General features: G+C 44.3%; 2 protein-coding genes across 9 annotated transcripts; one reads left to right on the plus strand and one right to left on the minus strand.

Moving 5' to 3' along the window:
- Positions 1 to 784: 784 nt before the first annotated feature.
- tbc1d2 (TBC1 domain family, member 2) lies at positions 785 to 11514 on the minus strand. Of its 8 annotated transcripts, none has more exons than XM_053428147.1 (18): positions 11171 to 11514; positions 10803 to 10883; positions 9730 to 10630; positions 9514 to 9625; positions 8893 to 9013; positions 8559 to 8662; positions 8049 to 8239; positions 7587 to 7856; positions 7220 to 7348; positions 7036 to 7146; positions 6761 to 6933; positions 5122 to 5233; positions 3834 to 4034; positions 3574 to 3761; positions 3340 to 3460; positions 3053 to 3238; positions 2774 to 2895; positions 785 to 2472 (listed from the first exon to the last, which is right to left on the minus strand). In XM_053428147.1, the coding sequence occupies exons 2-18, from the start codon at positions 10844 to 10846 to the stop codon at positions 2274 to 2276; spliced, it is 3285 nt and encodes a 1094-aa protein (XP_053284122.1). In that variant the 5' UTR covers positions 10847 to 10883; positions 11171 to 11514; the 3' UTR covers positions 785 to 2273. The 8 variants fall into 8 exon arrangements, 6 of the variants coding, with proteins under 6 accessions (XP_053284122.1, XP_053284121.1, XP_053284123.1 ...); XM_053428146.1 differs by having other exon boundaries at positions 10803 to 10938; positions 11171 to 11450; XM_053428148.1 differs by lacking the exon at positions 10803 to 10883.
- Positions 11515 to 13063: 1549 nt separating this feature from the next.
- On the plus strand, positions 13064 to 25404 carry rnf130 (ring finger protein 130). The gene is made up of 9 exons (XM_053428155.1): positions 13064 to 13773; positions 14593 to 14878; positions 17644 to 17835; positions 20131 to 20381; positions 20902 to 20973; positions 21276 to 21358; positions 22906 to 23002; positions 23108 to 23294; positions 23845 to 25404. The coding sequence occupies exons 2-9, from the start codon at positions 14626 to 14628 to the stop codon at positions 23955 to 23957; spliced, it is 1248 nt and encodes a 415-aa protein (XP_053284130.1). The 5' UTR covers positions 13064 to 13773; positions 14593 to 14625; the 3' UTR covers positions 23958 to 25404.
- Positions 25405 to 25603: the final 199 nt, after the last annotated feature.

Consider the following 25603-nt stretch of genomic DNA (forward strand, 5'->3'; position numbering starts at 1 on the left):
CGATTCGTTTCATCATGAGTTTGATTCACTCGGATAAACAAAGTGTTGTGAACAAGAATCTCTCAAACTGAACAAATTAATTTTACTCTGATCATTGAGATTCAATTTAATTAATTTTTGTAATTAACGTTTAAACAACAAACCTGTTAACATTGTTAGCTTGTTACTCTGAGGCTGCAAAGCATTTTGGGAAACTGCTGGTGCTATTAGCATTGGTTAATAACATTGGCTAATATCATTAGCATTAGCCAAAAACATTAATCACGTGGTTATTAATGGGCAAGAAACTGAACCCCAAACTGCCCCTAGATGCAATGTGTGGATGTGTGAGTGTAAAACTGTAAAGTGCTTTGATTGGTCATCAGGACCAGAAAAGATCACGAGATATTCAGACTATTTTCCACATTGTTTAGCTTTAGTTCTGGGTCGTCATGGTTACCACATGTTAATAAACTTGTCATCTGGGGACAGTGTGAATAAAGTTTGAATGATGGACGCCTCCACAAACGTTCACATCTGCAGTGTCAACTTTAAAACTAAAGAACTTTTTCTTTTCTTCTGCGTCCATTTTTTATATTTATCATTTCTTATGTATCTTATTGTTTTATAAGAAAAATAAAATGTAAAGTTTAAATCTGTTGTCTTACTTTTTCTGAAGCCACATTAGAAAATATTCTTTAATGAAACTTTTCACGTTAAAACAAGACGTTGGTTGGAGCAGCAACAAAAGCTGATGAAATCATCTGCGGATTATGTTCATGGTGAGTTTCAGTTCATAACGAAATTTATTTCAAGACTTTTTATTGACTTCAAACATCAAGAAAATCAACAACAAAAGTTTACATGACAGAATATTTATGGAACATTAACAGAAGAAAAATAAAACATATATATATATATATATATATAAAAATGTGAACCAATTGTAGTTAAAAAAAAACATTTAACCTGAACTCAACAGAAAAGTTTTTCATGACCTCATTTAAACAATGTTTTTTTTATAATAAGCTCAAAGTTTTCCGAACATTTCAGCGAGCTACAATTAGCAGCTTAGCACTTGGCTTTTGGCAAGTTGATAATAGCACTTCCTGTCAGCTAGGCATTTAGCAGTAGGCTAACCATGTTAGCATGAAGCTAAGCATGTTTTTAGTAAGAACATAAATTGATGCTGACGAAGATGGTTGATTGTGATATTATCAATAAACAGACTCAGAAAAAGAACTTGAAGTGTTTTGGTTGAATTTTGAAACAAAACATCAATTTAAATCAAGCTCCTGTTTTCTGTGAAAGAAGAATTTTTGCCGCTTGAATAAAATATGACTTAGGAACGAGGTCAAGGCCCCTGATCCCACAAAATGAGTTTAAAGAATAATCATACTTTGTGATACCTCCCATGTTTGCAAAATGTATTTTTCCAGCGTCGTTCGGTTTATTGCTTCCTGTCAAACAGGATGTGCTCTTTGTATTTCAACTAAAACTTTAGTCTTTAAAGACAGAAATGAAAAGTGTGGAATCATGATTAATCCAGACGACAACAGGACGAAGGTTTGAGCTCATCCTGAAGCTTCTTGTTTGTTGCACTCAGAGAGCAGCGCAGTGTTGTGGCTGTGTGTGTTACTTCCTTCAGGTTCTAGGTTCATGAATAAGCTTAAAACTCTCTGATGTAATCAACCGCTCATATTGATGATTTAACTCGGGACAAACGTCATAAGTAGAAGTTTCTACAGTGGAACTTAGTCTGGAGGAGGCGGAATGAGACTAATAACTGTTTTTAAATTTGAAACCTTCCTGTCTTTATTCTCTTCTTCTGACGATCCACAGACAGAAAAAACAACCAATGATCCGAATGTCTTTAATTTAGCATCTAGGGCTCTAGCCTCCACCTGATTGGCCAGATATATTGCCATGCAGAGCGTGAATTCCGAAGTGTTTATTGCGCACATTGATACATTTTCGATATAAATCGTGCAGCCCTAACATGAACCACAAGTACCTCAAACATGTAGTTGAGTAAATCTACTTAGTTACTTGTGCAGACATTTGTTAACTCTGTTGCTTTTAGTCCCCAGCTGATTGTTTTAACGGTTTGTAATCATCACTGGTATTTGTTCCAGTTCTTGATTTGTATTGATTGTGAGTCTTTATGACCAAGATCTTATAAATCTTTGTTCACTGTCTCTGTCTGAACGACACGTCCTAACCTCATCTTTGTTACCTTGAGGACTGTGATGTCAAACTCTTGTAATGCTGAGGTAGCTTGCTGAGTCGTGAGGTCACAGCTCGTCGTCGTCCTCGCTCACCATGGTGTCCAGTTCTTTGTCTTTGTGCTCGATCTCCGTTACGAACTCCTTCTGCTGCTTCTCCAGCTCTCGCAGCTCCCCCTGCAGGCGCTCCAGGTGAAGTGCTCGCCGGTTCCTCAGCAGGCGGCCAGGGAACGGGTTCATGTCGCTGAAGGCGATGCTGGTCAGCCTCCTGAACAAATACATGACCACAATCACCAGATGGTTCAATAACAACGGCTTGATTATTGATTCATGTTTTTTATATTTAACTATTAACAGATTCTGTCACTTCCTGTTTCTCATCGTCTGAAACCTGACAAGTGATGAAGTCACTCACACACACACACACACACACACACACACACACACACACACACACACACACACACACACACACACACACACACACACACACACACACACACACACACACACACACACTCACACACACACACACACACACGGTTGAGTTATCACTGGACTGAAGGTACCTGCTGTCACAGATGGTTTTGGTGAAGAAGCGCAGGTACTGGTAGATCTCCACACTGTCGTGGATCCTCAGGATGTCGTCCTCTTTGTATTTGAAGAGAGCCAGAGCGTACCTGAAGATCACCTGTTAATCACACACAAACAAACAGGTAACACACACACCTGGTTTGTCTCCAGTGTGAGGGATGCATGTCACCCTTAATTCTTATAGTGTGGTTCTGGTTTCCGGATTCTGGTGCCCTCTATCTGCCATGATGTGGTGGTGCGTTCGTATGACGTACCTTGGTGCCCTCATACAGGAAGGCATCCCACAGCGGCAACAGGATGTCACTGGGCAGACTCTCCACAAAAACCACCAGGAACCAGTTGAAGGTGATCAAAGACACATCGACGCTGTGGTCATCAAAATGAGACGCAAGGCGAGGAAGCTTCTCTGCCAGGAAATCCTTCAACACCCGCTGGTCTGCCTGGACACACAGTCAGAGAGGCTGATAAATAAATACATCAATCAGAGAGGCTGAGGAGAGACGGCCAGAGGACAGGTGGACAAATGAGTGTGTCCTCTGACCTGAGAGGACACCAGGTTCTTGGTGTAGTAGTCTTGAGGCATGAGGATTTCCACCACAGTAACCAGACACCAGAAGGCGTCTTCTTCACTCTGGAGCACGAGCAGAGCGATAGCAGCCAACCTGAGAGACGTGTTTTAGCAATTCGGACAAACTGTAAATGAGCATTTCCTGCAGAAGAGTCAGGTTTACGTGTACAAGTTCAGATAGAGTACAACACCTGCACATGTGTGTACCTATTGAGACCCTGGCAGTAGCCAATAGCAGGGTTCTGCCAGGAGAAGGCCAATAAGATGCGACGAAGCTGCTGGAAGGCGGGGCTGGAGGGTGAGGAGAAGAGCTGATTGGACGTCAAAGTTCTGTGTAGGTCCAGCTGGATCTGTCTGGAGGCTGGATGAGAAGATGTGTGACTCTTCTCACACAGCTGTAGACAGAACAGAACATACAGGTGGTTACAGGTGTGAAATGGTGAGGACAGGTGGTTGTCTCTGATTACCTGTTGGTAATGCCGGGGCTGGCAGTCTCTGATAGTTCTGGTTCGGGTTCGGACCATCCAGTGCCACAATCTCTGTCGGTACTCGTAAGGAACACCTCCACGCAGAAGACCTTTGAGCTCCGGAGAAGGAACCAGGTCGTCATGTGACCGGCCGGCCAGGTACTGAGCCCAGCGGCTCAGCAGGGGGCGCTCAACCCCCTCCTGCAGGGAAACAGTCAATCCTGATTCTGCTGAGTCGCTCCAACACACTGAGGCAATAACTGATATGTTTATTGATTAAGAAGTTAATAGTTTATTGATGGGTCAGGTGACCTGACGGCCGCCTGCAGTGGAAATATCAGTGGAACCAATGAAATGATCAATAAACTCTAAAAGAGTAGGTGAACAGAGGACAGGTGAAGAAAAGACAGGTGAACAGAGGACAGGTGGACAGAGGACAGTTGGACCGAGGACAGGTGATCAAAGGACAGGTGAACAGAGGACAGGTGAAGAAAAGACAGGTGATCAGAGGACAGGTGATTAGGGGACAGGTGATTAGAGGATAGGTGATCAGAGGACAGGTGAACAGAGGACAGTTGATTAGAGGATAGGTGATCAGAGGACAGGTGAACAGAGGACAGATGGACCGAGGACAGTTGATTAGAGGACAGGTGGACCGAGGACAGGTGATTAGAGGATAGGTGATCAGAGGACAGGTGAACAGAGGACAGATGGACCGAGGACAGTTGATTAGAGGACAGGTGGACCGAGGACAGATGATTAGAGGATAGGTGATCAGAGGACAGGTGAACAGAGGACAGATGGACCGAGGACAGTTGATTAGAGGACAGGTGGACAGAGGACAGTTGATTAGAGGATAGGTGATCATAGGACAGGTGATCAGAGGACAGTTGATTAGAGGATAGGTGAACAGAGGACAGGTGGACAGAGGACAGGTGGACAGAGGACAGGTGGACAGAGGACAGTTGATCAGAGAACAGGTGATCAGAGGACAGTTGATCAGAGGACAGGTGATCAGAGGACAGGTGAACAGAGGACAGGTGGACAGAGGACAGTTGGACAGAGGACAGGTGGACAGAGGACAGTTGATCAGAGAACAGGTGATCAGAGGACAGTTGATCAGAGGACAGGTGATCAGAGGACAGGTGAACAGAGGACAGGTGGACAGAGGACAGTTGGACAGAGGACAGGTGGACAGAGGACAGGTGATCAGAGGACAGTTGACCAGAGGACAGGTGAACAGAGGACAGGTGGACAGAGGACAGTTGGACAGAGGACAGGTTCACACCTGGTGCAGCAGGTTGTGTGATCGGATCTCGAGCGCCTGGATCTTTGCCAGCAGCTTCATGTCGTCCAGCTCGTAGTCGGGGATGATTTTAAAGCCGTACTCATCCTGTTCCCTGAGGATACACCACAAATTCATCTGCCTGGGATTAATCAGTTTACCAAAAGGATCAATAGACTGAAGATCAATAATCTCTCAACCGGGCCATGTGCCTTGAAAAGGATCATATTTATCTTTGAGTCTCATTCTGAATCTGGAGGCGTAGGATATGCACTGAGCACTTCTCTCTCTCTCCGACTATTCAATATTAATATTACATTAGAACTTTAATTGATATTAAAGTTACCTTCCAACTTCTATTGGTGCTGATAAGTTTTGTGTCACTTCTGGTTTCGGTGTTTGTGGATCGACCTCTGATCTTCTCTATTAACTCTGCTGTTCATACAGAATAATCTGGAGTCACATCTACACTAGTTCTGATTCACACTCATTTCTCTCCGTCTCTCAGCGAATCACTAACTCACAGTCAGTGAATAGTTCTCCTGTCTGGTGTTAGCTTAGCAGCTTAGCTTTAGCAGGTAATGGTGGCTTCTCCCTCTTACTCCACTGCTCAGTGAGCCTGATGTAGATTAATATATCTAAACATATCTTTATCTATATATCTAACCCTAACCATAGACTTTATATAAATATATATACTTATATATACTTATATATATATATATATATCTAACCCTAAACCGAAGCTCCCGGTTCACCACCAACATGTCCATGTTTCTGATAAATGTTCCCCGACACCCGCTGAGGAACAACCTCTGGTTATTGGTGACTCTATTCTGAGAAACTTGACTGGCGATCACAGTCAAATGTTTCCTGGAGCCAGAGGGGGCGACATAGAGTCATATTTCAAACTGCTGGATAGGGTCAGGGTTAGCGAGGTCTACCTGTTGTTTCTTTACCAAAAACCCATTGTAAGGCCTTGGTGGTCAGAAAGCTTGATAAGTATTTTGTGGAAGGAATGTTATACATGGATGAGCATGTTTCCATCAACACTTGTGTACTGTGTACACATTTGTGTACTCAGACTGCGTAAAAACAACATTACTTGGTCTTCGTGAAAAGAAACGATCTACGTGTCTATTTGCATCTAGATCTGCGATCTGATCAGGAGACGCATGTGGGGCCACATGTTCATACCAGGGGTGTACGGGGCTATTGACCAATGGAGGTTGAAAGTTGGGTCCAGGGGCGGGTTTCACACGAGGTGTGAAGAAGTGAACTCACTAGGAGACTGAGTTCTGGAAGCTCTCCTTTGTTCTGAAGACAACATGTGCCCTGACTTTGGATACACATGTAGGCCCATCCATTGTTCACCAATGGTAGGTCTAGTACTAACCCCTAACCCTATAATACTCAACAATTATTATTATTATTATTGTTACTATTATTATTATTAGATGAACGTTGCTGGTATCATTAATAACATCTTTACATCTATAAATATGATGATTACACAACCGCTTCTATAGTTTATATAATATTTGTTATTATAGTGTGGTTGTAATCTGGTTGTAATATTGTCAAGTTTAATATATAAAATGCTTCAAAGAATGATGAAGATGATGAAGAGGATTGTTTTCACCTGTTGGTGTTGATCTTGGCGACGCTCTTCAGCTCGACTTTCAGAGCGTCCTCAATCATCTTCTGAACGGCCCCACGTTGGACCGGATCCAGAGATTTGGTCTCCTGCAGCTTTTGGAGGACACCCAGGCAACGGCTCTCCAGCTGACAGTTACTGGCCTCCAGGTAGGCACACTGCAGCCAATCAGAGGGAAGGACACAGAGAGGTCCTGTGATGTTTGATTAACAGGAAAACCGCTGAATACCACTTGGGTTCAGGTTCCGGTTCTGACCCACCTTCGCCATCAGACTCTTCTCTTGTTCTGAACTTTTCCTCCACAGTTTCGTGAGCTGATAAATCTCAGAGTTTAGAAATGTATTCTGGGTTTTATACGCTCCGATATCGTCCTGAAGGAGAGAACACACACAGAGATGACAGATTACTGTAGAATCCACTGATACTGGATTACAGATTACACACCTTCAGGTTCTCCTTCTCCTGCTGAAGCTGTTTGAAAGCTTGAGAGTCTAGACCGCCACCGGAGGACGAGGCGGAGCACGGCCGGTTGGACATACAGACGGTCACCTGATCAGACAGCTTAATGATCACCTGACAGGAAACAGGGTTCATGTCAGCCGGACATCACTCATCTTCAATTATTGTTTTTCTACACATTCATTCTTTCATTCTCCATAATTGACTGATCACATTAATCAGACTCATCAGAGATGACATGTCACCTGATCTCTGATGTAAAAATGATGAGAGAATAAAGAACAGAGGGACGACAACTGTGAATGACTCCACATCTGGTTCACCTGTGCTTCCTCCTCAGGTGTGCTCTAACCTCCTGCTTGGCGTTGTTCTTGTCCATCAGTATCCTGACGTTCTCCTGCAGCTCAGCCAGCTGCACATCTCTCTGAGCCAGACTCCTCCTGGTTACCTCCGCCTCCGTCTTCGACTCCTCCAGTCGACCTTGCAGGTCAGCCACGTGCCGCTCTCGGTGTCGAAGCAGCTCCAGACGTTTCTGCTCATCCTCTGCCGCCAAAAACTCTGCACAGGTTCTTTTCTCCAGCTGAGACGCCTCCAAGGCTTTATGGAGGATCCAGACTAATTCCTGGAGGAGACAAAGAACCACTATCACATCATTGAGTGTGAGTCCAGACTCAAATAAACCTGGAAACAAAGAAGCATTGGTCCTGTAACAGTATAGTTTGTATCAAACAGAAGAGGACTATTTACAGTGCAGGATTATTACAGAATAGAATGGTGAAGGGGAGATGAATATACCCGTTACTTATCTGATCACCTTCTGAGCTTTGACCTCCTCGATCAGCATCTGTTTGTCCTGCTTCTGGTGGGACGTACGTTCTGAGGACGAGGATGGAGTGTCTCTGCGGAGGACCGGCATGGTGGACAATCTGAGATTGTTCGTCTCCTTGCTATGACTGTCAGGCAGTGACGAGCTTTCCCTACTTTCTGATGGGATCACTGGAACTGCTGGCTCAGCCAATGAGAGTGGAGCATGTGACATGTGAGAAGTGATTTACATGGCAATAAATACAAAGTAAATATCAAGATCAACAAATCTTGATTCAAGATCAACAAGTCCTGAATCAAGTCCTTAGTCAAGTTCCAACAAGTCATTAGTCGATTAAAGATGCATCAGGACCCAGAAAGTAATCTAAAGAATTTATAGAATTATTAATTACTTTTATCTACTCCAAATAAACCTTTATCCTATCGCTGTAGTAATGCAGTAGTACTGCAGTAGTACTGCAGTAGAAAATACTGTAGTTAACTGTAGTACAGTACGTACCGGTAGTGTTAATGTGTGCAGGGGTCGAGAGTGGAGCTTCTACTCGAAACACACTTTGACTCCACTCCTGAGACGATCTCTTACGAAGACTGTGGACCGAGTTCCTAAACAAAGAAAAACTACATTGGTTTTTTATCATCAGAAACGACACACAAAGCTGAAGCTCATGGGAAACGTAGATGAACAACGTTTCTTGTCACAATGACAGAAGTGTCATCGGACTCTCGACTTACACGTCTCTTACCTCAGTGACGAAGAAGATGAAGAAGAAGAAGAAAGAAGAAGAAACCTCTAGAACACTTAAAACGTCACAGAACCTGCTGAGGTCACTCACTGCAGCTCGATCAGCGGATGTTTGATTGACACGTTGGTGATCTGCGTTCGTGGTGACGAAGCGCCGGCGGCCTCCCTCCCCACCAGACCCAGAGGGCTCTTCCTCACCGGCAGGAAGTCATCTCGAGGAACACGAAACAGAATTACTTTACAACATGTAAGTGTACTACATTTAAGTGCACTACATGTACTTGTACTACAGGTAAGTTTACTTTGTGTAAGTGTACTAGATGTAAGTGTTCATGTGCTTCCTTCATTGGTGTATGAGCTGAAGTATCTGATCTGAGTCCGTCCGATTCTGAAAACATTTCCTGTTTCTTTCTGACTCGTCAGGACACGATCACATTCCAGAGAACCAGGTGAACCAGCTGAGAACCTCCACACTCAGCTGATCACAGGAAACCTTTCCTCAACCATCTGATTTTCACATTTATTTTTAATCTTTAAAATTCAGAGGAAAAGTTTTTCAGTCCCATTTGAACTGTATGTATGTAAATCAAAAAAACACTTATTTAACATATCATGTGTTAAATATAAACCCTTTTGTTCATTTGGGATTTTTAGAATAAAAATGAATCATTTAATATATATTTTACATACGTGTTTATACAATATGTCCCACCTGTATTGTTGTTGTTATTGGTCGAGTCTGGACAGGAGGACGTCTGTCTGTGCTGCCAACGTTTCACCTGCAGCTGCTGCAGCCAATAGAGCATCAGCTCCTGAGTCAGCGCCTTGGGGGGGGGGGGGGGGGGGGCGATGATGTATTTATAAAGATCTCTCTATAGCACTTTCCTCTCGATGACACACATTTACCCATTCACTCACACATTCATACCTTGAGTGTGAAGGTTCGTTCACGGGTCTCGATGTGGAATGTGCCTGTCTCTGCGTTTAGTGGATAAGTGAAGGTAGCGTCTCTGAGCTCCACTCGGCCAAGAGGCATCACATCCTGTGCCGTCCGGTAGTAGAACAGCTGGTTCTTCTGGTCTTCATATGTGAACCACCGTTGCTTCCAGGCCCTCAGGGGCCCCCCTTGTTTCTGCAGGAAGCCGCACAATTTGGGCTCAGCTGAGGAAGAATCCTGAGGAGCCAGTGCTGGTGCTTTGCTGGGGTGGGTCTGATCGTTAACTGGAGGAGGAGGAGAACCACGGTGGTCCTGCTGGTCTCTGGACTTGTGCTCTTTCTGGTTTTGTTTTTCGAATGATTTACTGAAGACAGTTAAATCCTTCATGGGCTCAGGGGGGACCTGGGTTTGGTCCTGAGAGGGATCTGATTTTGGTTGTTCTTGCCAAAGAGGTTCTGGGTTTGGTGGAATGGTTTTTGGTTTATTAGGTTTTGGTTCATCTGTTGCAGAAGACTCTCCCAGGTTGTGTTTCTCTTTGGGATGAGGATCTTGTTTTTGTTGATCTGGTGGAGTTGGAGGTAGTTTTTGTGGATTTTGTTCATGTGGAGAATCTTCTGGTTCCTGTGGCTCTGTATGATCATGTTTACAGTGTAATTTAAGAGGATCTGGTTTTGGTTGATCTGGTTTGGTTCTAGCTGATCTACCTGGTGATAGATTACCAGAAGGATTTTCTAGTTTCTGTGCTCTGGTCCGAGCCTCCTGGTGGTCTGGTTCCTCCTCAGTCCGTGGAGCTGGTCTTTGGTGTTCCAGTGACTTTGTGCTCTGCCGGTCTCCATCCTTCATCTCATGATGGGACGAGGCAGTGCTGCGATTCTCTTGAAATCCATCCATCCTGGAAGAAAAGAAAATAGAAGAAAAAACATTTAGTCTGAAAACATCACAATCTTTTAAATTTTCACAAATAAACTGGATTTAGTTTTTATTGCATGAGAGAATCAGAGGTCTTCTTCTTCTGAGGTGGAAGTTTAGTGGAGAAGAGCGAAGCGGTTTTTCGTACTATGTACCGTAAACGTAGTGTAGTTTTTTCTGTGTATTTCCCTTGTGTCATGGCGTCATGGTGCCTCAGCTCCACAGTGGAACAGGTGCTGGTCACAAACAACACACAAACAACACACAAACACACACAGACACCCACACAAGCTCAAACAAGCAAAAACACGCACACACACACACACACACACACACAAACACACACACACACACACACACACACACACACACACACACAGATAAAGTTTCTATTGCACATTTCCCCCTTGTGGCACTAATAAAATACTTCTTATTTTAAGTACTCTGTAGAGTAGTGAGTACCTGAGGTACTGGGTACATGTTGTACAGGTGTAGTAAACAGAGTAAATGTACTTTGTCTCACCTGAGAAAAGGGGGCGTCACATAGACACACCTGGGTGGGAAAGGATCCGGTTTGATTGACAGCTGCACGAGCTGTTTTCTTCTTCTTCTCCTTCTCTTCCTCCTCCGATCCCCTCTCTTCTTCTTCTTCTTCTTCTTCTTCTCTTCTCTTCTCTTCTCTTCTCTTCTCTTCTCTTCTCTTCTCTTCTCTTCTCTTCTCTTCTCTTCTCTTCCTTCTCCTCCCTTCCTTCCGCTTACCCTCTTTTTCTGCTCAACACACACCACGTCCGTTTTTTTGGTTTTGGTTTCAAAATAAGAGAGGGTTTTAAAGTAGCTTTTCAGAATAAAGTGTATGTTACAGCTGCTTATGGTACTTTCTCATTCATGGAACCTTGAGACCAGCAGAGGGCGACACCTGCTCTTACATGTAGGTATATATCATAAAAGAATGTGTTAGTTCTTCTTTAATAATCAATAATCAACCTATTGCAACAAAAAACCTGCCAAGATTTAGATTTCAACTTAATTACAGACTCCTTCTACTGTAATACTCTGTATCAGTATGTAGTACAGTGTAGTACAGAAACATGCTAAGTGCTTCTACTCTATTACTCTGCACTACATTGTATTACTTGGAGCAGATGGTTAAACGTTGTGTGATTGTGAATAAAATGATCTGATGTCCCCCGCTGATTGGACTTGGACAGCAGGGGACCTCTGAATTCCGGCCTGATGATAACGAGGAGTATGATACTTGTTTGTTTATTTGTTTATTTAGATACATTGGTGCCCAGAGGGGAAGCTCTGTCTCCCGAGGGAGGATCTTACTGGGTAGCAGCAACCCGAGGAAGACAAGCAGGACCAGAACTGGCCCCTGGATGGCGTGACCATAGCTCTTCCCGTCGTCCAGTAGGCTACACAGCCCCGCGACCTGTTAGAAAAGGATGACCACAAAAGGCAACCAGAAGGTCGGCAGTTCGATCCCCAATCTTCCCAGTCTGCATGCCGAAGTGTCCTTGGGAAAGAGGCTGAACCCCAAATGGCCCCTCATAACACAACAAAGTGCTGTTAATAGATGCAGTGTATGAATGTGTGTGTGAATGGGTGAATGTAGAACTGTACTGTAAAGAGCTTTGAGTCATCAAAACTAAAAAAGCTCTATATAAATACAAAACCATAAAACCATAGCCACGAGCCCCAGACACAACATTGATTCAGACATGATGCGTGGAAAGCTTCAGCCGAGTCCCAGTGGTTCCTCCTGAGCTGGTGCACGTGAGCAGCCGTCAGGTTGATGGACAGCATGGTCGATGGCAGTGGTTTGGTCCTGAACACCAGACACCACAGATCCAGAAGGTTGGAGCCTGGACCTCCTTCAGCTGCTTCTCCTTCAGACTATTAACATTACAGGCCTGCAGAGACCAGAACCCAGGACACATCATCTGTATGTGGACCTGCAGAGACTCGGATTACAGACTGACCCACAGAAAGAAGACGTATGGACGTGTAGGAACACTGATCATCAGAGACTCTGCAGACCAACAACAGCAGAGACACAACCTGGTCTTCTTCTTTTCTTCCTGCAGCTTTCTGATCTCAACTCTGCTGGTACAACAGAGCACCTTGTTCACAGCTGGTTTGTGTGTCCACTTCCTGTTGTGTAGTCTGAAAGACGATAAAGGTCTTTATCACTTAGTATCAGCGTGAGAATGTTTGGATGTTATCTGATCTTAGAGTGTGAGATTGTGTGCGTGAGTGTGTGTGTGTGTGTGTGTGTGCGTGTGTGTGTGTGTGTGAGAGTCTCGTCGGTTGTCGCGACACTTGGTCTAAATCTCGTCCACCTACCATGAAGTCCCCCTCGCCCCCCTCCCCCCGTACTGCGCATGCGCAATGCAGCAGCTCAGAGACGAGGCTCGAGCCTCTTCACGGTCCAACCTGAACCGGAACTGAACCGGAACAAAGACCCGATCATCAACCGCATCCCCCCGCCGAAGCCCCGGAGCAGCCCCGGAGCAGCAGCCTGGACAGGACCGGAGGACAGCGGAGGCAGGCGGGGTCGGTAGAGCGGGAGTCCGCCTGTCTGTCCGCCGACAGAACGTGAGACAAAGCTGCTTCTCACCGTTTAAACACTGAGTCATGGTCGTGGAGACAACGGAGAGGACAGAGACATGATGGTGTCCAGATGTGGACCTGTTCTGATGTCATGCACCTGACAGTCTGAACCCAGGGTTTAACTGGTCCGAGGACACAACACGAAGCACGGGGGTGAATTATCTGGAGGACAGAAGCATCTGTAGGACACTCAGAGACAGAATCACCTGGAGGACACTCAGAGACAGAATCACCTGGAGGACACTCAGAGACAGAATCACCTGGAGGACACTCAGAGACAGAATCACCTGGAGGACACTCAGAGACAGAAGCATCTGAAGGACACACATTGGCACAAGCATCTGGAGGACACACATTGGCACAAGCATCTGGAGGACATTTTGATGTGGAGGACTTTAGACTTGCTTTTTGGGACATAAACTGAACTGGGATATCGAAGGACAAAGGGACATTTTAAAAATCAGTCTAAAGAAGACATTCATCGACAAATCAGGACATTAAGGTTAACAAACGGTGAGACATTAAAATATAAGAATTTAAAGAAAGAAGATGGACTTTAAAGACAAAAAGAACAAGTCAATAGTCTTTTAAGGACAGAAACTGACATCAGACATCAGAAATATTGAGACTCAAACATCAGGGACATTTTCAATTGGACAAGAGAGGATAAAGGAGAGAGAAGACAGACAGAACGCCAACTTTAAAATGGACAAACAACAATAATCGGAGGACATTAACTAAGATTAGGATTGGACAACACATAGACAGTAATAATAAACTCATTAATGCAGAGCCTTCTTAACAAAGCTAAAACATCATTAGACACAAAGAATGAAAGAGACAGACATGAAGTTACATAAAGACAAAATGGGACATTAAGAGATAAAGATATATGAAGACACAAAAAGTAAGATAAGGGAAAGTGAAGACTGAAATAAAACGTTTTTTAAATACATACAGTAAGACTATGGAAGACTCTAAGAGGAAAGAGAGAGAGAGAGAGAGAGATATTAAGGGACATTTAGATTTTATGTATCTGGAGGACACTGAGGAAATAATAAGCATAAGACAGAGACAGATATGTCAGAGTAAAAACATTAAAAGACTTTTTGACTTAAGACACAGCACACAGGACATTTAAATGTAAACAAACAGAAACATAAGAGATGTTTCATGAACTAAAAGACATAATTGAAGACATTGAGACAGTTTGAAGACATGGATGAGAGACAAAGACACATTTATATTAAAATATTATTTTAAAAAGAGACATGATGACAACACTCAGGAGGACAGCATGTGTTCTAAAAGTTTCATTTTGTTTCCTGACAGTTTGGATGTAAGGAGGATTGAGAAGACGACATCATGTCCCTCAGGAGGACTTATCTCCCGGTTTCACTGGTCCTGGTCCTGGTCCTGACGGGTTCTGTGTCCACAGCTCGCTCTGACAGGAACATGGTGTCCGAGGAGTACGTGGGCGCCACTGTTAACGCCACAGTGCTGGACGGACGAGGACACAGCGTCGACATGATTAGCAGTGACGATGGGACGTATGGACAGAATTCTCCCAAAGTGTACACCAGGGGGGTCGTCATCACACCTGCACCACATCATGGGGGTGAGAGGAAACACCTGAAGACACAACACACACCTGAAGACACAACACACACCTGAAGACACAATACACACATGAGGATACAACACACACCTTAAGACCCAGCAAACACCTGAGGACACAACACACACCTGAGACACAACACACACCTGAGACACAGCAAACACCTGAGGACACAACACGCACCTGAGACACAACACACACCTGAAGACACAATACACACATGAGGATACAACACACACCTTAAGTCCCAGCAAACACCTGAGGACACAACACACACCTGAAGACACAACACACACCTGAAGACACAATACACACATGAGGATACAACACACACCTTAAGACCCAGCAAACACCTGAGGACACAACACACACCTGAGACACAACACACACCTGAAGACACAGCAAACACTTGACACAACACACACCTGAGACACAACACACACCTGAGGACACAACACACACCTGAGGACACAACACACACCTGAAGACCCAGCAAACACCTGAGGACACAACACACACCTGAGACACAACACACACCTGAGGACACAACACAGACCTGAAGACACAGCAAACACCTGAGGACACAACACACACCTGAGACACAACACACACCTGAGGACACAACACAGACCTGAAGACACAGCAAACACCTGAGGACACAACACACACCTGAGGACACAACACACACCTGAGGATACAACACACACCTTAAGACCCAGCAAACACCTGAGGACACAACACACACCTGAAGACACAATACACACATGAGGATACAACACACACCTTAAGACCCAGCAAACACCTGAGGACACAACACACACCTGAAGACACAATACACACATGAGGATACAACACACACCTTAAGACACAGCACACACCTGAGGACACAACACACACCTAAAGACACAACACATACCTAAAGACACAACACACACCTAAAGACACAACACACACCTAAATACACAACACACACCTAAAGACACAACACATACCTAAAGACACAACACACACTTAAAGACACAACACGCACTTAAAGACACAAAACACACTTAAAGACACAACACACACCTAAAGACACAACACATGCCTGAGGACACAACACCTACCTAAAGACACACCTAAAGACACAACACACACCTGAGAACACACACACACACACACACCTGAGAACACACACACACACCTGAGGACACACCACACACCTGAGGACACAACACACACCTGAAGACACAACACACACCTGAGGACACAGCACACACCTGAGGACACAGCAAACACCTGAGGACACAACACACACCTGAGGACACAACACACACCTGAAGACACAACACACACCTGAAGACACAACACACACCTGAAGACACAGCAAACACCTGACACAACACACACCTGAGGACACAACACACACCTGAGGACACAACACACACCTGAGGACACAACACACACCTGAGGACACAACACACACCTGAAGACACAACACACACCTGAGGACACAACACACACCTGAGGACACAACACACACCTGAGGACACAACACACACCTGAGGACACAGCACACACCTGAGGACACAGCACACACCTGAGGACACAGCACAAACCTGAGGACACAGCACACATCTGAGGACACAGCACACACCTGAGGACACAGCACACACCTGAGGACACAGCACACACATGAGGACATAAAACACACTTGAAGACACACCACACACCTGAGGACACAGCACACACCTGAGGACACAACACACACCTGAAGACACACCACACACCTGAGGACACACCACACACCTGATGACACAGCACACACATGAGGACACAAAACACACTTGAAGACATGGACATAACTGACTGATGATGACATTTGTTAATAACTTTTTAATTGATTCTATTAATGGTGTTAACGACCGACTCGTTAACCTGTAACCATCACAACGACAGCAGTGAAAGGTTTTTAACAACACAATCAGAGTGTGTGCAGTGCAGTGTAGTACGTGCATTGTGTATTGGTATTGTGTAGTGAGTAGTGAGCAGTGATGCATGCAGTGTGTTGTGGGAGACACTGCGGAGGCTCCAGCAGCTGAAGGTCGCAGTGTCTCTGCTCTGGTGTCAGATTTCTGTCGGACATTGAGGACACTGCAGCTGCAGCTCGTACTGGTGAGCATCTGATCAGAGATCAGTTTCAGCTGCAGCTCAAGACACCAACACATTGTCTGACCTGACCCACGACGCTGTGAACAGATTTTCAATCGATGAAACCGAATCCATCGAATTCACCTCCATCAGCTGGTCGCTGGTTCAACTCCCGGTCCGACAAGAGTCTCCTGTCTCTGCTTCACTGTCTTATAAAGTTATTAAAATAACTAAATATATAGGGACTAGTTGTAATAAGGAAAATAATAAGAGTGATACTTGCAGATCTAAAGATGTTATTAATGAGCAGCAACAGTTAATATTATAGTGAAGTGCAGTGCATTATGGGAGTTCCCCCAGCGGTATAGACCTATAGCAGCATAACTTAGGGATGTTTCAGGACCTGATCCAGAACTATAGGCTTTATCAAAGAGGAAGGTTTTAAGTTTAACCTTAAATGTATATATGGTGCCTGACTCTAGAACCCAGAGTGGGAGATGGTTCCACAGGAGAGCAGCCTGGTGGCTGAAGGTTCTACCTCCTGTTCTAATCTTACTGACTCTAGAACCACAAGAGAGCCTGTATTTTAGGAGCAAAGTGATGGTAACCATGTTAATGCTGTATCTCTTCGGCAGTGGTGGACCGGCAGGGCTGCGACCCCAGCACTCGTTTCCTGGTTCCTCCTCGTAGTGTCCACTGGGTGGCACTGCTGCAGAGAGGAAACTGCACTTTTAAAGAGAAGATACTGAAGGCGGCTGCCTACAATGCCACGGCTGTCCTCATCTACAACAACTCCACCGACAAGACGGTCAAGATGGGACATGAAGGTCAGAGACATTTTACTGTCACATTGTTGGCAAAGGGTTTAAAGGGAAAAATTCGGATAGTTTTTGGTGTCAACAAATATAATTTGGGACACTACTTGAAAAGGTTTACAGGCTCCAATGTTCCGAATACTCTTTAGTTTCTTCATACTCTTCCTCTGCAGCAGCTGTAGACGCTCTCAGCTCAAACGCTCAGATTCAGCTCCTGCCCCCCCTCACTAGAAAGCCCAGTCTGCTCTGACTAGCCAGCAGGTCCAGTCTCTTGTGATCGGGTTAGGGTCACAGCCATTGAGCTTGATCAGAAGCCGGAAACAGGCCGGTGCCGGCTGATCTGCTGAGACGCTAAAACACCGAATGGCATCAGCCTACATGATTCAAAACGTGTGCACAACATGTAAATGTAAAGGTCACCAGAAATGAGCACAAGCAGCTACACTCGCCACCACCCCCTCTCCTGCTGTGATTTGTGAGTTATTTTCCTTAATTCACTAAAAACAATGAGGACAATGAAATCTACAGCCTTATTTGCCTCTTTCTCACTCTCACCTATAGCTCCTCATTCGCGAGTTTTTGTTTGTGTGTGTTTGAGGTTGTGTGTGTGTGCATGATATCATGCATCAAGCATGACACATTTGTGGATGTTACAAGCCCAGTAGTAATGGAGGACGTGGTCAAAGCCACCCCTTCCAGCGTTGTGGGTCATGTGCACAAAGCTGTCTGCCACCCCAGATAAAGTTAGAAAGTGTGGGAATGTTCTGAAAAAGGTGTCGGAATTTAGGAACAATATTCATTTTAATCTGGGTCGATAGGCCCAGCCATCGACACAATGTTCCGTATCATGTTTACAATTGTCCAATTTAGATTGTATAAAAGATGAAAAGAGCAAGTAACCCAAGTGTCTGAAGTTTGAGGTCCCATTCCTAAAGGAAACATGAAGTTTAAATGGAAAACCTACATTACATTCAACTTCAACTTCAATAGGTGGAAGAGACAATACAGTGTCAGTTATATAAAGGACGGGATCATTGGCATATACTCAATCAAATTCAATAAAATATTATTTGTATAGCCCATATTCACAAATCACAATTCATCTCATAGGGCTTTAACATGGTGAGACATCCTCTGTCCTTCACCCTCAACAAGAGTCAGGACAAACTACTAAAACCTCTTAACAGGTACAAATACATAGAAACCTCAGAGACACATGTGAGGACCCGTCTCCCAGGACGGACACAAGTCAACAGATGTCAAGTGAAGGAAACATCATCAAGATTAAAGTTTTCAGCAGCATTGATGAGGGGAAACATCTTGAAGGATAACTTCAACACGACATGTCAATCAGTCCTGCTGCATCATAGTCTGTGGTCAGCAGCCAGCAAGATCATGATCCACCATCCAGACCAGATCCACTATAGTCCACAGTCATTGTCCACTGCCACCAGTTAGGATCCATCACCAGCTGCCACCAAGAATCACCAAACTGGATCCACCAGCGCGACCTCTGATGCGTGATCCACCGATCGTGATCCATGGTGATGTGGCCACAGCTGAGGCCCTGGATCTGCAGGCGATAAGGCAAAGGGACTCCGGGGAAGAGGTCAAGGGTCAGAAACATGTACTGATGAGATATGAATTACTTTGATGTGATAATGATTTGAGAAGAGGAAGGAGAAGTTGGAAAGAGAAGCTAATCGTGTCATGTGTCCCCCGACCTTCTAGACCTTCAGCAGCATAACTGAGAGCAGGTCTAACACGAGCCCGGACCAGCTCTAACTATAAGCTTTATCATAAAGGAAGGGTTAGGAAGGTAATGACACCTTATGAACCCTCGCCTCTGATTATTTCCTTGAAGAACCACATGATATGGGGGGTGGCTCAAATACTAAATGGGACTAGGGGGCATCCCTGTCTTGTTCCCCGGGGCTGAGAAAAATAATTTAAATGCATCTCATTTGATGCCAAGGGACTGTCAAATATTAATTTGATCCAGGAGAAGAAAGTGGGTCCAAACTCAAGTCTAGAACGGGTGTGTAAAGGAAGCTCCACTCCATTCGGTCGAAAGCTTTCTCAGTAACCAAGAAAACTATAATCTCAGGGGAGGAAGTGCATGTTATATTAAAAGTTGTATTTGAAATATTTGACGTGAGACGTATGACTGACTTGCTCGTTGAGCCAGGAGTCTGGAGACCGACATTGTGTTGCAGTGTGATACAGTTTACATGATGAATGAAAAAAGATTCTTGTCCTACCTGGTTCTGATCCTGTACTTGTAACTGGTTCTGGTTCTGAGTGCAGGTACTGGTGACACGGTGGCAGTGATGATCACAGAGGCGTATGGTAAAGAGATTCTGGCTCACCTGGACAGGAACCTGACAGTCCTGGTCTCTGTGGTTGTGGGTCAACGTGGTCCCACAAAGAACATCAACCGAGGCTCGCTGGTCCTCGTCTCCATCTCCTTCATCGTCCTCATGATCATCTCATCGGCCTGGCTCATCTTCTACTTCATCCAGAAGATCCGCTTCACCAGCGCTAGGGACCGCAGTCAGGTAACACGTTAGCTAAGGTCGGGACGAGGACGTTCAGCCAACACCGTGATGCCAACCCCCCCCCCCCCCCCCCCCCCCCCCCCTGTTTGACACTGACAGAGGGTTGCAGGTTGCCACGCACGCGCTTTAACTTCAGTGTCAGATAGAAAAATATAGTGAAAACCGGAGATTGTGTTCCTTGTTGGTCTTTTCATACATGTTTGGACCATAATAAAGTCATTTTTTTGTTTTTACCTGCTCTGTCAGAGCCAAACAGCGCAAGCCTCCATCTCCATATACAGCTAACAAGCTAATATTAACATAACAGGCTAATATACAGCTAACATGCTATGAGGCTAATACACACACCTCCTCTCTTCTGTAGAACAGCCCTTATCACCTGACTTGATGATCAGACTTTATCATTAACACGGACAAAAAGATTTGTGTTTGATGTTTGTCTATGAAGTTTTTTTATTTAAATGTTCTCATATATATATAAATACTCTGTCAATCTATATCTGTGCTCTATGTCTCTCAGCGTCGTCTCGGTGATGCGGCAAAAAAAGCCATTGGGAAGTTGAAAACGAGGACGGTGAAGAAAGGAGACAAGGTAAACGCTGAAATGTCCTCGTTTCACTGTCTCAGTGTCCATCAGTAGGTCGTCACGCTGCTGAGCCTGCTACGAGGTCGGACCCACAGGGTCAGGTGTTTGTGATGTTGACCTTTAAGCTGTCGGTCGGATGAATGACCACTCTCACAAGGTCAAAGGTCACACGAAGAGCACAGGACAGACGTGGAAAGATGAACCAGAGACTCAAACCCAAGAGACAAAAGGAAATGAGTTTTTCACAGTGAAGCTGTTGATGTTAACGTGTTCTCTTCCATCTGTGTTGTGCGTCTGTGTTGTTGTAGGAAACCGATCCGGACTTTAACCACTGTGCCGTGTGTATCGAAGCGTACCAGCTCAATGATGTTGTTCGAATTCTTCCCTGCAAGTGAGTCTGAAAACATCAGAGTTTAAGTTTACTGATGCTCTGTTGGATGATCAGATAAGATAGAAGTTTATTGATCCTTCACCAGGGGAATTCATTTGTTACAGCAGAATGAGGTAGAAAAGAGAATAATAATAAAAAAGAGATTGTATATAATATGTACGTAATATATACACTTCTCTAGAAAAATATTGTTTTCAAGAAATCTACTTGATTAAGTGCAGGTGAGGTTGTAAACCTATCCTGATAATATATAGAATTATATCTAATGTGAATAAAATTTTGCCGAACACAGAACCCTGAGGAACATGAACAGGAACAGACGACTCCTCATGAACTGGACTCGATCTGATAAATAGGATTTAAACCAGGTTAGGATGGTTCCTCTAATGCCGTGAACTGTTCTAGTCCCAGCAGTGAGACGTGATGATCGATAGTGTTGAGATCCAACAGGACGAGGACAGACCAACATCTGAGGCTATGAGAGGGTAACAAGGGACTTGAACTAAGGCTGTGATTGGCTCTAAACCTCGACTGAAAGTCTTCATTTACATAGTTTTTCTCGAGAAAGTCTCACAGCTGATTTTCTGAAGGTTTTAAGAAAGGATTAAATATGAGAAATTTGGCATATATGTCAGCAGCTCTGTTAACAGGATGGGATGTTCATGATTGACAGGTTTTAGGTTTGTTTTTTATTAGTTTGTGTTCCAGCATTTCACAGAGTAGGTTTGTGTTTACCTCTCATTCTCAATAACGTGTTCTCCTCCATCATCTCCGCTTCACTGTCTGTTATCCCGGTGAGCGAGTGGGGGGGGCCGGTCCGCCTCCCCCCCAGAGGAGATGAGAGAGAGACCAGTTCAATGTTTGAGGCACAGATGCGCACTAGTGCGAGCAAGAAAAAGTTTAGTCACTCTTCACATTTTTGGTCGCATGTGCGTATGTTCTTTTGTATTTATGAATTGCCTCGAGGGCCGGACCAAACACCAACTCGCTGACCCAACCGTGGGACGATTACTCTACAGGACAATCTGTGGGACATCGTCCTTCGCTCCCTCCTGGCTGGTCTACCTGCTGCTGCCATCCGACCTCTGCAGCTCATCCAGAAAGCGGGGGGGAGACTGGACCGATCCGTGCTGCTGATCGGTCCAGTCTACACCCCCGCCCGTTCACTTCGCTCTGCATCCGCCAATCAGCTTGTTGCTCCCTCACTATGAGCACTACCCGCTGTCCTGGCTCCTAAATGGTGGAACGAGTCAGGAGAGAAAGTCCACTCAAACTTCAGACTACACTTTGGATACAAAAATTATTTTTAAAAAGTAGCGATTTAGTAGCACTTACATGTCACTTACATGTAGAACTTTCTTGATGATTTCTTGAAGAAAATCGTACTTTCTTGATTCTTGTAGTTCTGGGTTTGTTCCCTCGTGGTTGATGCACTTATTGTGAATCGCTTTGGATAAAAGCGTCAGCTAAATGAAATGTAATGCTCTGATTGGTCACATAATGTGTTTTCAGTCCGTCTCCTCAGACATGTCTCTGTGTCTCTGCAGACACGTCTTCCATAAGATGTGTGTGGACCCGTGGCTGAACGAACACTGCACCTGTCCCATGTGTAAACTCAACATCCTCAAAGCGCTCGGCATCATGGTGAGACGCAGACGACATTAACGACTTGCTGTATGGACTGAATGTGACTGATATGTCACCTGTTCTGTGAACCTCTTCAACCTGACCCCTTCCCTCTGTTCTCAGACCAGTCTGCCCTGTGTGGACAGCGTGGTGTTGGACGTGGAGCGTCTGGGTGTCAGTCAGGCGTCCAGCAGCCAGAGGACGCTGCTGGGTGACAGTAACCAGCCATCCATCAGCCTGGAGCCCCTCAGTCCCCCCCACCCTGAGGCCACACCCAGAACAGCTGCTGATATCACCATTGCCGTGACCAGTAAGACCTCAGCTCAATACTGAACATTTGAATAGTTGAAGCTGCACTGATGTTCATTGAACACAAACAGCAGTGGTTGCTAATCATCGAAAATGGAGTTGATTGATTGATCGATGATCATTCATCTTCTGCTAATGATAAATGTGTTTAAGGTGAATAATGACATCTGTTGAGAGGGGTCCTCACATGAGGCTCTCTGAGGTCTCTACCTTCTGTACTCTGTTGAAAACAGTTTTTCATTAATCTCGTTGAGGGTTAAGGGCAGAGGATATCCACCTTGTTAAAGCCCTATGAGATATATTATGATTTTGGAATATGGGCAATCAAATTTGGTTACAAATTCAAATAAAATTTGATTGATTGATTGATAATGAAACCGATAGTTTATTCTCTACTTTAACAAACTTTAAAGATTGAATTTTAGCAACAAAAATCAATAATTGGAACAATTGTTTCAGCTCTGTGTATCATGATCAAAACGTTTAATGAAATAATCAATTGTTTTTTGTTTGGATGACAAATGATCGAATCCCTTTTTCCATCTCCTCAGGCGGCGGTCACTTCTTCCACAGGAATTCGATGTCTCCTCGCAGCATCGTCAGTGAGATGGAGCTGCCGGACATTCAGGCCTCGCTGGACCTCTACGACGACAACAAGTCATGAGGCCCATCGTCATGTTTACCCCCCCCACCACCGCTAGGGAGGAGTCTGTTAATAACATCCTGGATCAGCATCAATTATTGACTCAGTTCAGACCTGAATCTTTCATTTTAAAATTTCTCCAGAAGAAAATAAAGAGCTGTTGGTCGATATTCTAATTGAACTGCTTGAGCTTAGGAACCAAACCTGAACTGGGTTCTTCTGGAAGAGCCTGAGTCATGTTGTTCCTGAAAAAGTTCAGTTAACCCCAAAATCATTCCAGTGTTCTCTTGAAAAGGTTCCTGGAATCCCAAACTCCGTAATATGTTTCCTCATCGGGTTCCTGGTTTCTAAAAGTATCCTACAAAATGTTGTGAATTACTTTAAAGGTCCTTAAAAGGTTCCTGAGTTCTTTAGGGTTCATTTGAATACGTCCTAGCCCCCTTATACATGTTTGAAGTATTTATTGGATTCAAAAAGGGATCTTTGGTCCCTGGAAAACTGGCCAATATGTTCCTGCATCAGATGAGATGCTTCACCTGGAAATGTTTCTGTGCCTAAAGGAGTTCCTGCTCTGAGTTCCTAACATGCTTCCAAAATTATGAGGAAATATTTTCAGGAATTCAACAAAAAAAAAGGTCCCTGGGTTTTTGGTGCTTTTTGATTCTGGAAACTTTTCAGGGGTTAGGGGTTAGAACATTAGAACGCTCCTGGAGAAGTTGCTGAGTGCCTGAAAGGTTCTTGATGTCTTGAAATGGTTGCTGTACTCCTGTTCCTTGAAATGTTCCTTGGAAATATTTCTCAGCTTTTTACAGATTCTGAGAACTTTTTGACCAGAACCAGAGCAGGCATAACACTGGACCTTCTGATTGGCTGACTGATGATTACATCAGACACTGCTGGACTCTCTGAATCCTGGATGAGGATCAGAACTCCTTGTCTGTAAATACTGTTTGACCTGTTTATCATCAGCCTGGAACCAGGAGTTGGACCTGAACCCTGACCCTCTGGAGGAAACAATCATGGGACCCCTGCAGTAGTTGACTCTTAGAACAAAGAGATATTTGATTTAAAGAAACAGTTGTTTCAGGAGACCTTCATTGTTACACCACACTCTCTTCCGATTGGCTCACAGGTCGGGTGACCCACGATGAGTCATGGACACGTCTCCTTTGTGTTTTCTGAAGTGACGGACTGCTACTTCAAAATGTATTTAATAGCTTCTGAACTACTCAATGTCTAATAATCAGATGTAAACAGCATTATACAATCTATAACCTGATCAATCGATCGATCAATATAATCTCTGAAGTGACCTGAGCTCATCTGTGTCATGTGGTACTGATGATGAAGATGATGGTGACGACAATGATCAGGGTAACAATGTGATGATGATGATGATGGTGAAGAGTGTGTTCTCCCTCACTGCAGTGTGTTTACTGCCTCAACATTAAAGTGTCATTAACATGAACTCTGTCTGTTGAACTTCAACATGGATGCCATGTTACAGGGTTCAGTCTGTTCACAGGATCCCTTACATTTCAAAATCATACAAATATCAATACTAAATAGACAAATAAAGATGTTAAAATATCAGTATAGAAGTAATCAACTACATAATCATGACATTAAAATAAAATAATTAATCAAAGATATTAGAACATAACCTA

The sequence above is a fragment of the Pleuronectes platessa genome, chromosome 8 (assembly GCF_947347685.1).
Source record: "Pleuronectes platessa chromosome 8, fPlePla1.1, whole genome shotgun sequence".
Lineage (NCBI taxonomy): Eukaryota > Metazoa > Chordata > Actinopteri > Pleuronectiformes > Pleuronectidae > Pleuronectes > Pleuronectes platessa.

Coding starts and splice junctions, on each gene's coding strand:
- tbc1d2 (XM_053428147.1), bottom strand. CDS start 10,846: ATGACACAAGGGAAATACACAGAAAAAACTACACTACGTTTACG. Junction 9,626..9,729: donor AACGAACCTTCACACTCAAG/GTATGAATGTGT, acceptor CCCCCCCCCAAG/GCGCTGACTCAGGAGCTGAT. Junction 5,234..6,760: donor GCCAAGATCAACACCAACAG/GTGAAAACAATC, acceptor GTGTATCCTCAG/GGAACAGGATGAGTACGGCT.
- rnf130 (XM_053428155.1), top strand. CDS start 14,626: ATGTCCCTCAGGAGGACTTATCTCCCGGTTTCACTGGTCCTGGTCCTG. Junction 14,879..17,643: donor ACCTGCACCACATCATGGGG/GTGAGAGGAAAC, acceptor TCTCTTCGGCAG/TGGTGGACCGGCAGGGCTGC. Junction 23,003..23,107: donor TCAAAGCGCTCGGCATCATG/GTGAGACGCAGA, acceptor CTCTGTTCTCAG/ACCAGTCTGCCCTGTGTGGA.